Source organism: Mustela putorius, unplaced genomic scaffold, assembly GCF_011764305.1.
Source record: "Mustela putorius furo isolate JIRA1106 unplaced genomic scaffold, ASM1176430v1.1 tig00000831_pilon_pilon_pilon, whole genome shotgun sequence".
NCBI lineage: Eukaryota > Metazoa > Chordata > Mammalia > Carnivora > Mustelidae > Mustela > Mustela putorius.
In genome coordinates, this window is record NW_025421490.1 from 7886908 (window position 1) to 7898965 (window position 12058).

Sequence of the window (12058 nt, forward strand, 5' to 3'; positions counted from 1 at the left end):
TTGCATAATTTAATTTCCCATTCCAACTGCAATTTAAACATACGCTTCCATTTAATTATTGCATTAACTGCAACCAGAGTCATCACTTATTTTCTTTCCTTTCTCTCAAGGTCATGGACTGCCTGGCAGAAGAAACAGATCCCGTGACTCTAGTGGGGCGTCCACACCCGTCCTCCAGGTCTCCTGTCCTGCCTGGTCTCTTTCCCATCATGTCTATTTGTCCCACAATTCTGAAACTTTGGAAGCCTTGACCGAGCACAGCCCCCCTTCCAGCAGGCCTACCAGAAGGTTCAGAGATGCTGTGGAACTTTCGAGAAGTAAAATGGAGCTCAGTGAGGGAGAGCCTCTGGTTCTGGGCAGAATGGTCCTACACGGCTCTCTGGGAAAAGGCGTTTTCCCAAACCGTGTACGACAAGGACAGAGCGGAATTGTGCCCGGGATTCACACAGCCTGAAAAGTCAGCTCTCTCACGGACTACGCAGGAAGTGCTGATCTGCTCCGTTTCTGATAAGGACACTCAAAAGGGCTTATTCTGGAGCATTGAGAAAGCCGGGTGGATGCCAGTAACGCTACAGGCTTTGGTAACGGACCCTCATGCACGGGGTTACGGAATCATGACTGATCGCAGGGCGCTCTGTGAGGCCAGCATTAAGCTAAAAGAAGGGGAGGAATTTGTTTTGTAACTAGAAGATCGGAAACAATTTAAATGCCTGTGCTTTTTAACAAAGACAAAAATGTTGATTCATCGGGATGCCTGGGTGGCTCAGTGAGTTAAGCCTCTGCCTTCGGCTCAGGTCATGATCTCAGGGTCCTGGGATGGAGTCCTGCATTGGGCTCTCTGCTCGGCGGGGAGCCTGCTTCCCTTCCTCTCTCTCTGCCTGCCTCTCTACCTACTTGTGATCTCTCTGTCAAATAAATAAGTAAATAAAATCTTTAAAAAAAAAAGTTGATTCATCTAAAGTGTCAATAATATGAAATAAATATGTAATAATGATACAAAAAGATACAAGTTATATAAGTTATAGTCATATTTATTTACATAGTTACATTATATATATATTCATATTTATTCACGTAATTAATTATATAAATTATAGCTGGTCTACAAATAAATTGTGGAGGGTAAGAGGACAAAGGAATGGAGAGGGGGGTTTTCCTTCCTTTTTTGAGACTTCCACATGGGACTTATAACCTGGATACATAAATGGAGAATTGTGGCTACTTTGGGGGTATAGGAAATAAAGGAGTTGCCTTTCTCAAACAGCTTTGCAGGGTGATAAAACAGTATTAATGAGTACTTCTCATGTGCTAAATACCATTTAACACAAATATGGTATTACTGTCACCATTTTACAGGTACAGGGGAACTTACTTTCTCAAGGTTACCCAGGTCTGGTTTTCCTATGACACAAAAGCTTCCTGATGCCAAGACACTGCAAATATTCACTACATGGCGTGATTCCCTGAGAAGGCCACCGGGAGGTGACAAACCGTGGCTTTACGCCAAAGCAGAGTCGATCAAGAAACAGCCTGATTGTGTGGCGTGTCCTGGGAGAAAACCAAACCCGGTACGGGACCTGGACCACTGCCCTGCTTCCTGCCCCATACGCAGCAGTGCACGGGGCGGCACTAGCAATCCTCTGCTCAAATCAACAAACAAACTGAAAGGACCCCTTCGGCCCCTCCTACTTTATTAAAACTGTTTTTTTTTTTTAAGAGCTCCATAGGCTCTTTCCAACATGAACCTGTCAACTCAGGTGTCTTTCATGACCACAGGAAAGACATTCAGCCCCATGGACACGTGCCAAAGGCCCAGAGGCCGGAAAGCATCAAGTTTAAGAGGACGTTGTGAGGGTTTTGCCTCACAAAGGAGCCCCCGCCTCGGAGATGCACCCAGAAGGGAGACTCCTGACCAGGAACGTGGCCCCAAACTCAGGCTGGCATTTCTCTCCCTGACGTCTCTGGCGACGGCTCGTGCGCAAAAAGCCTTTTTATCTACACTGGACTCAGTTTCCCAAAAGGCAAAATGGAACTTCGGGAGCATCTGGAATTTATCTCGCTTTACAGTGACTCTGTGCTATGTGGAGAGTTGTTTGTTTTTACCAGAACTTCAGCGATGACAATATTCGAGTCTGTCAACTACAGATCGCCAAGATTCAAGGGCCACAGGGTAAGAAGAGCCACGAACTCGGGCTTGACTTCCGACGGTGCCTGAGTTTACACATCTTCCACGAGGGGGCGCCCTGATCCCGCACCGTGTGCCCGGGCAGCCTCCCGATGTCGGGGGTGGTTTTCACACCACAGACTTTAACACCATCTACTTCCACCCTCCTTTTGTTTTCAAGGCCAGAACTCCAAGCTAAAATTACCCTCCGTTTGCTCCTATCTGTGATTCCCCCAGCACGAGGAGTCTGGGTAGGGAACGGCTTTCTGGGGCCATCCTGCTCTGCACAGGGCCGTTCCTGGGCTGCTCTGCCAGGGTCTGCCTGAGCCCGGGAAACGCCCTCACCACCCACACTCCCTACCACGGGGTGGGTGCTGCTGGCCCACCGGCAAGCGCCCCCTGCGTACGCTCTGGAAGCCTTCCCTTCTTTCCCCACTAAGTTCTCTCAGGCTCCCACCCCCTCTCCCCTTCCTTAGGCAACACAGCAATTCCTAGAAAGCTTTGCCAGAAACGAATTCCTAAAAATCCAGTTCTGCATCTCCCCTGACTTGAATCAGCATTTCAGGGCTGCCTTTCCTGCTGACTCGTGGGTGGCCCCCACCATCCCAAGTGAGGTCTCCCCCAACCCCTTCATGCACACCCCCACTCGGTGCCAAGCAGTGAACGATCCTAAAAACATGCATGTTCTCCGGGGACCCAATTAATTAAAGGACAGGAGAAAAATAATCCTTCTGTTAAAAAAAAAAAACCAAGACTGTGACTTTGGAATTGTCCAGGGCGATGGTCCCCCTGTGGGGCTCATCGTCCGGCTTTCACCCGCGCCACACGCCAGGTTCACGAGGGCCTGCGTGTGCCAGGCGCATCTGCCCCTCTGCTCGGATACAGCCTCCTGGAAGCGGCCTGCCCCCAGCACCCAGAGGACACCGCCCTCCTACTGCCTCTTCCCACACCTGGATGTGTTCGGGCTCATCCCTGATCAATACCAAGCGTACTGCGTGCTTGTCTTTCTCCTGCTCTAGAAGGTCCGATCCATCCCCTTACTGTTTTCTCTGCATTCACGACCTCCCTCCCCCACAAGCACTCCAAAGTGCCCAGGACGTAACATGTGCTCAGCAAACGCCTGCTGGGTGAATGCGCCCGTCAGAGACCACGGTGACAAGATCCTCTAGGATGAACTGTCACAGATGTCCATCTCGCCTGTTACCCCGTCCGGGACACCTGCGTCCCAGGCCTGGGTCCAGCCACCTCCCCCACCCCGCCTCCCGCTTCGGTTCTCCCCCGACCCGCTCCCTGCAGACACCACAGCCGCAGTGAGCCTCAGACGTGTATGTCCAACATCCTCCTCTTCTCTCCCAACCCTCAGACGGTGTCCCATCGAGGAATAAAATCCAAACTCCTAGCTCGGAGTCCACAGACCGACGCGCCTCTCCCATCTCAGACCACTTGGTCTTCTTCTTCCCTCCTCCCCTGCCAAGAAGCCACCAAGGGCCTTTGTGACCATTGCCGCCGCCACAGAGGCTCTTCCCGGTCCTGCCCCACTTTACAGGACTGGCTCCTTTACGTCATTAAGGTCTCAGAGAATTTTCTACCAATTTGGGCCTTGCTTCATTTTCCCCCTAGCGCTTAGCACCAGGTGGAATGATGTGTCCATTTGCTTGGAGGTGGAGAGTGTCCATGGCCACCCTTCCTCCACCACAACCCACCGCACTAGCACTAAAAGGAAGGTTCCGGGAGGTCTGAAGCGATCTGTTTGCCACTGCGAGCCAGTCCTTTAAAGTGGCTCCAATTAAAAAAAAAAAAAAATTTTTTAATTAAAAATTTTTAAATTTTAAAAATTTAAAGAATTTTTTAAAAAAAAAAACAAAATAAAAAATAATAAAAATTTGAAAATAAAGTGGCTCCGAGCACCTTAGTAATTGCTCAGAAGTATGTGTCAGATGGCCATCTGAACAAGCAGACGGACAGACGGATGAAAAGACAGAACACTCTTGCAGTGTGTGGGAAGAGGCAAACCCTACTGGTATTGTATTTACGTCAGAGCGTGGAAATATAATTCTGAGTCTTTGCTTTCTATGAGGACACGTGTCATGTGGCTGAGCCTTTCCTCCAAGGTCGTTTCCCCAGAGCAGGCCTATCCCGACCGACCCTCCTAAATAGGCCCTCCTATCATCGGCTCCTACCGCTCTGCACTTTTCTTTCAATCCTACTACACCTTGGAATTATATACCGACTTCTGGAATTGTTAGTTGAACCTTGTTCTCCCCCAAGTGTAGCTTGCGTTCAGAGCGCCCTGTCTTTTTCTGCTCATCTCCATCTCCCGGGGGCTCTGTTCTGTGCCAGAGATGCAGGAAACTCCATTTACCCTTAAATGAAGCAGGATTCACGGCACAGATTCTAAGTAACTTCCAAACAAGCGAGAGAACAAGGAAACTACACGGACGTGCCTCTTGCCCATGAATTTTCAAGCAGGAAACACACTGCACATTTTTAATTAAAAAAAAAATGTAGACATTCCAAACCTCAGAATAATAAGCACATAATTCCAAAGTCTGCTAACTGTGAATGCAAAGAGTTGAGTTATGGTCTCGGTTCTGACGCCAACTTTCTCAGCTGACCTCGGGTCAGTGATGAAGTCCCCGGGATCTCTGTCTGACCACCACTCCTGAAGCGGCATTGAGGGGGTCGATAAGCCCACACACGCCCAGTAGACAAGAGGATTCTGCCCCAAAATCCTGAAGAAGAGCGAGAGGACAAAACTTCCAAACCCTACATTCACAGGTTCTGCTTAGCTTCGGTAGTGGCTAAAATCGATCTTTGAGCCACTGGAACATTCTCTCTCCTCCCTTCTCCTCTGCAGACCCATGCTGTCGGGCTGCCTTGGGGCTGGGTCCTCTGCGGCCCACGTGCGCCCTCTCCAGGCTCCCCCCAGAACAGCAGGAAGAGGGCTGCCACCCGCGGGGTGCCAGGAAGGAACAGCAGAGCCAGGTCTGTCCTCCAGCTATGACCACTACGCGGATGGACTTGCGATCGTCACCCCGGGTCCTCGTCAGGCCTCCATCTCCACAGTTACAGCTGCACACTCCCAACTGGGTTTCGTGCTGACCCCCCCCCCCACTCAGTATGTTTGAAGTTGGGCAGGTCATCACTTCCCGCGACGGCCCTCTTCTTGGCCAGCCAGTGTCGCCCTATTTTCCAGGCAATCCAAGCTTGAGAACTCACAGCTATCTCTGGCTCCAAGTTTTCCTTAACCCCCCGTGTCCTGTCACCAAGAAAGTCCTCCGTCTCTTCAAGGGCAACAGGTGCCTCCTTGGCCTGGCTCTTTTTCCACCGGACGCCAAGGCTCCTGCTCGCAATGGCCGCGTGACAGACATCTCTCATCCGCAGCCTCTCACCATTTAAGCCCTTCTACACAAAAAAGATCCAACCTTCCTAGAATGGATTTGGGTTCACACTCTCACTTTGAGGAAGCCTTTGTGAGCTGCCCTCAACTCCGGGATAAGGACTAGACTCTTGGTTCTGACATTCAAGGCCATCTGAAATGGCCACCACCTGCCACTCCAGACATACCAGCCCCCACACACGCTCCTGAGCAGCTCCCTGTCCCCGGGGGTCATGGACGTGAGCTCCCTCCCGGCGGGCCATCGGGACTCTGTGGGAGCCTTTGGAGGTGCTCCTTCTCCTGTCTGTGCAGAGGTCCCCTTCTTGTTTTTAAGCACAGATCACAGCCTGCGTAACTGCCTCTCGGAGAGCACACCCTGGCCCCTTTCTCACACCATCCTGTCCATCTGAAACCTCTTCCCCTCATCAGCCTTCACCTGTTGCAAACATCTCTCAAAGCCATGGCTCATGTTCGACTTCCTTCATGCACTTTGGCAAACACACGTTTCACTCCCTCTGCCTCACATTTACCCATCTCACCAGATACTCGCTGTCGAGACGTTTTCAGGCTCTGTTCTCCACTTCAGCTAGATTGTACGGGTCCTGGGGGCAAAACCTTGGTCACCAACTCTGAGAGCCTGAGCTCATGAATGGGTCATAAATATCTGTCACTTGTTATTCTGAGTTCAGCACTATTTCACACAAAATTGTTTTTTTTTCCAAAGAATTGTGCATGATATATAAAAAGTTTGGGGGGGGCACTAAATCATCATCAGGAGACATATCATCACCCAGCAGTCGCCGATGTCACAAAATACCAACAGAAGAATTGTGCAGAGTTAAATCAGGTGGCAGTGTGCAGGCTGGGGGTGTCAACGCAATTCTGATCACTTCTGGTCCCCGGGGGCTCAGTCGAAAAAGCAGAGAGAAGCCCCAGCCAGAAAAGCCTGTCACAGCAGACCTGCAGCCTGGCGTCACACCCCTCCCTGTGAGGGGGCACAGACCAAAGATACAAACAGGTTACAAAGTCACCTACTACGCGTTCGCCACAGTTCCCCTGGGAGAGGTTAGGAATGGACATTCACTGAGTTAACAAACATGTGGACCAATCATGGATGGGAAAAATTCCGAAAGGGAATGAGGCAGAGTGATTCTCGGTCTTTTAAAGGAAGATAAAAAAAAAAAATAGGCAATCGTCAAGTTAACAAAAACTTCCCTTTTTTCAGTCTTTGTCGGAGAGAGGAAACCAGACTGAGCAGACCAGAAATGTGACCTAATCCTCTACTTTTATGCATCATTGCCCAGATTTCAACCGTGAAGTCAGTCACATCAGGTCTATACACAAGGAAAAAGATACCTACTTTGGAACCTCTATTTTTAAAATGTTAGTTCACTTTGAAGACCTTAACTGTAACATTAAAGTTCTAGTGTTGTCTCACAAAATTGCTTATATACCACAAGGCAGCTACGTTTTATGTCTTCAAGTTTAAATGAAACCCAGAGGACAGCCTCCCTGTACCACAAAGAAATAGAGAGTATTTAATGAGTAAAGCATCGGATACTTACACTCCCTTTAGACTTTCTGGATCCTACAATCGGAGGTAGTGAAGAGGCTTTCTGACTGTGGAAACAAACAGCAATTTAGAAATTGGAATGTTACTGACAAATAATACCGAATGCAAGATAACTGTCGTCCCAACTGGTCACCTCAACCTGCAAGTTATCTGTCTAAGGGACACGGGTGTTTCACAAAAAGTACCACATACTTTCCTGATTTCACAAAGACCACTGTACAATTATCAAAGTCCATTCCAAAAGATCTTCAGTGTTTAACATGAAACTATTATAATCAATGCTCCCTATAAACTTTTAATATCACCTTAAGTTTTTCTGTAGCATTTTTATTCAAATCCCCAAACTTTCTGGATGCGTTTCAAAAAGTCGTTTCCTCTTGACTCAAAAACAATAAACATCCACTGTTTTCATAATGTCCTCAGTGTCTAGGTCAGAAGCTCAGAAAGGCAAAACACTGGTGTTTATATTCAAGGGGGCTTCTAGACCTGTCATTCTCAATAAAAAATAAAAGTTCTTTTTGGCTACAGGAATGTTGTTCCACACAGGGAAGAGAGAGACCTATCTTGGAACCCACTGACCCCTCTGAAAAGAACCCCACACATAGAGGAAGATGTGTAACTGATTTGTCTGCAAGAGGCCACCATGAGCTACAGACTTCTCCCCGCCCTCAAAAACACTCGGTAGCCCACGTCAGGGGAATCCAGTGTCGCTCAGCAGAGATGGTGACAGATCTGACATCATGGACGGCTAAGGATGGTCATCAACAAGTCTGCGGGCAAGTAATTCTACAGTGCTGGAAAACCTTGTGCTCTTGCCCACTGCAAACACCACCCCAAAAGTCCATTTCATCCCTTACTTATTTGGAAGCCCTGGGCTGGCCTCACCATCAAGCTTCTCAAACGTTAAATTAATGGAGAAAAATCAGTGACCTTGTGTTGTCTCTGTGCAAGTCACACACACCCCGGCAAAAGACAGTCACGAAAAGTCAGGTTCTGAGAGCTAAGGGACCACAGAATGTCTGGGAGAAGCAGCACAGGTGGTAAAAAACCACACCGTGAGCAAGCCAGGGGGTGCCCCCACCTGCGAGGGGCCAGGCCTCTGCACGCCTGCCTCTGCCAGCCCTCTGCTCAGCTGAAGTAAGGCGCCTTCTGCAAATACATGACACTCCCTAGAGAAAAAGGGGTCACAGGGCCCTGTGTGTAATTTAAGGAGCAATCTTTAAAATTTTGCGTGTAATAATTATAGTCTCTCTTGCTGCCCTACTTACTTGCACAAGGAGAATTATATCATTTTTATCCCATTATTATTAAAAGAAATGTAAAATATTACATTTTTTGACACTTGTAGATGTTTGTATAGGCACCAACTGAAAATTATTTGGTCTAGCTAACCAGCAGAGACATCATTAAAACTTCAAATGATATATGATACATAGAAGCCCACGGCCTTGTATCTTCTTCACCAAAATAAATCTTTACTAAATATATATTTACTATGAATTCATAAGTGAATAGTTTAAAAATGCTATATAGCCTTTCATAGTTCCCCCAAAATTATAATTTTTTGTGCAAAAAGAAAAATCTCCAATCTCCAATCATGGCAAAAATAAATAAGTTAAAATATATATATATATATATATATATATTATATATGTATATGTGAGATATAGATATATCTATATATACATATATCTATATCTCACAGAAGCTCTCCATTCTAAGCAATGAGGAAGATTATACAATATATACTGTTGGTCAGCATAATACTCAGTGTTATTCCAAGTCATAAGTAGGAGATGTCCATGAGGATGAACACTTACCCATAGGACCTTCTCATGGTGGACTTGTCAAAAAGTAATTCGCTGTAAGGCAATTTCTTAAACTTATCTCTGCCGACGGCCACGTAAAACTGCCCATTCTCCAACTCGGCCCCGCTCTCAACAAGTTTTCCTTCTAATGTGTAAAGTCTGCCGAAACATGAATGCCCACAATTAAAATTCTAACAAGCATGAAAGAGCTGCTTAAAATTACGAAGTTCAAAGAAGCATCCCTCTCTTAAGTTGGCTCTATTTGTTACTGTTTGTTACTATTTGTTACTATTCTATTTATTTGTTATGGCTCTATTTGTTACTGTTTGTTACTATTTGTTACTATTCTATTTATTTGTTACTATTCTAATTATTGATTTTGAAAAGCCTCCAAGTCATTAGATTCATCCAAACACCAGGGTTACCATGTAGAAACAGCTACATGGTCTACAGAGAGAGAGAGAGAGCTCGCTCTCTCTCTCTCTCTCTCGGCACAAGTTCTTCATCCCAATAAACTACCAACCCAACAGTAGAATCCTCTCCTGTTGTCATAGTAAGATTTCAGATGGAAAGCACTGAACACGATGCTTTATTTTATCTTGTAAGATTTTCTTTATTTATTCATGAGAGACAGAGGGTGCGCGGGGGAGGCAGAGGGAGAAGCAGGCTCCCCACCGAGCAGAGAGCCCAATGCTGGACTTGGTCCCAGGACCCCGGGATCATGACCTGAGCCAAAGGCAGATGCTGAACCAACTGAGCCCCCCAGGCAGCCAAACGTGGTGCTTTAAATGGTGCTCAGCTCCCGCTAAGGTTGGTTCTTCTACTTCTATTTTGTGAGCGCATTTACAATTCACTTTCCTGATGTATTTGTCTGGTTGACAAACTTCGTGCATTCTGTGCAAAGGCCCTCAGCCAGAACATTACACCAAACACACACAGAATGGGGGCAGAAAACAAGAGGCAAAGGAGCCCCTGGCGAGGGTTAATGGTGCAGAACTGCATAGCACTCGTGCCTCTTCCCCTTTTTTTTTTTTTTTTTGCCTCCCCCCATCTTCCCAGAATCAAGGGACTTCACAAAGCACCTCCCTTTACTGTAAAACTGCCGCTGTGGACCACAGTGAATATGTTACTTATTAAAAAAACAGTGATAACTTCACTACATGATTTAAAGGGTCCACAGAAAAAAATTTTTTAACAGAACAAGAAATAGCAGACTATTAGAAAATACCATGAAAAAGACAATGCCTATTTCTGAAGGTGATAAACAAGAGTTCGTAACTGGAAGGAGATCAAGAAAACCATGAAAAAATTCTTAGACTTCTTAGCATTATCTAATAAAGGCTGGTGACATGTGCAAAGAAAAAGGCATGGATCTGTTGCTTCTTCACTGATGATGGAAGACGGACAAAGAAAACAGCCACAAAAACCCTGAAATATGTTTGGGTTGATTTAATGTAAAGATGCTCCTTCTTTCTAACCTGTAATTCTATCCTTGTAAGTCTAATTATCAACACTTAACCCAGATTTTCTGGTTTTCCCTCCTTAACCTAGACCATGGTTTCTGAACAATGGTGCTGCTGGCATTTTGGATCTGATAATTCTTTGTTGGGAGGCAGGGAAGGAAAGTTGGGATCCTAGTTGTGAACTAACTGTAGGTGTTCTTAATAGTGCCCTTGGGTTCTACCCGCTAGATGGTAGTGGCAGCTGCCCCATCCCTAGCCGTGATGACCAAAAATAACTGGATGCTGCCAAATGTCCCCCAGGGCCAAAACAGTCCAGGCTGAGAATGGCTGGCCTGGACCCAGACATTTGCTTCAAAATAGGAAGGTCGGAGTCAGTCCTCCACTTTTATGGCTTGAAATTAATTGACAGCCTCACTGCCAAACTGGAAATAGCCAAGATTTGACTGGTTTCCTCTGCAGGCAGTTAAGCGTACTGAATAAATTCTAACCCATGATTTCACCCTTCTTTTATAGGACTTTGGTTGACCTGCTTTCTTCCTTTTTTACAAAAAGCAAGAAAGAAATAGGGAATTGAGCCAGTTTTAATGGGATGCTTCTGGTATGGAAATATTCTAAAGCACAAGGAGGGTCCAACCACAAGACTTTTTAAGTTCTGTTAAAGGAACATGGGTATGTCCCAAGTGACCAGCAACCAAATCTCACGCATATCTGCCATTACACTGAGAATTGAGTTTCTCCAAGTATTCAAATATTGGGGTAGGCTTGGGGGAATATATATTTTCATTTCTGTATTTAGACTTGCAAATATTTTATTTCCATGTATGAATTTGTTCCAATCAATATAGGTATGAACACGTGTATCTGGGCCATGCAACTGTGTGTATATATCTTTGGGTGCTTTATATTGAATTTACATTTATGTATATGTCAAAAGACATAACTGCATATCTAAAGAAAGAAAGAAAGAACTTTTAAGATCTGTCTTCACCCCTGACACCAATATAAATCTAGAAGGATCAAAGGTTTAAGTGAAATTAAAAGTACAAGATGAAAACACTGCAGAATATTTTTATAATCTTGGAATAAGGAAAAGCTAAGTTAGTCATAAAACTTAATGATCTTAAGTATAAGACTGAACATTTGACTGTACCAAAATTCAACTTAAATGTATACCAAAAAAAGGAAAAAAAAAAACATAAAGAGAATCAAAAATACAGACTAGAAACATTTAAAACTCATAGGAGAAAGAGCCAATTGCCTTAATATGTAAAGAGCATCTATAAATCAGTAAGATAAATATGCAAAGGCAATACAGATAGTTCACATTTAATTAAAGATAAATTTGTGACATTTATTTAGAGAATAGCTCAGTAATTAAGAACACAGGCTCTGGAACCCAGACTGCGGTCCAGTGACTCCCTAGAGCGTCTTGAGATCATCCTGAACATTTCTACAACCCATCCACCCATGGAAGATGACTTTGGCGTACCTGTGGACAGCCCCACTCCTCAGAGTGACTTTTTCCGTGACCATTTGTAGCACATGATCCCACTGATTCAAGGTTTTTCTGGGGATGAGGAGGCGAGAGGCTGGATTTATGAGGTCTCCATTTGCAATCAAGCTGGGGAGGGGAAAAAAAAAAAAAAGTAAAACCAGTGAGCTGGGCTATTT

At 45.6% G+C, this 12058-nt stretch overlaps 1 protein-coding gene across 2 annotated transcripts in view; it reads right to left on the reverse strand.

Moving 5' to 3' along the window:
• Positions 1 to 12058, reverse strand: part of DCDC2 (doublecortin domain containing 2) — a 132103-nt gene that overhangs the window by 79658 nt on the left and 40387 nt on the right. For both annotated transcript variants that reach the window (XM_045085096.1, XM_045085097.1), the window contains exons 5-7: positions 11877 to 12008; positions 8937 to 9083; positions 7109 to 7163 (exon numbers count right to left, since the gene is read on the reverse strand). In XM_045085096.1, the coding sequence (XP_044941031.1) occupies positions 7109 to 7163; positions 8937 to 9083; positions 11877 to 12008 (334 nt within the window). The remainder of the gene's footprint in view (positions 1 to 7108; positions 7164 to 8936; positions 9084 to 11876; positions 12009 to 12058) is intronic.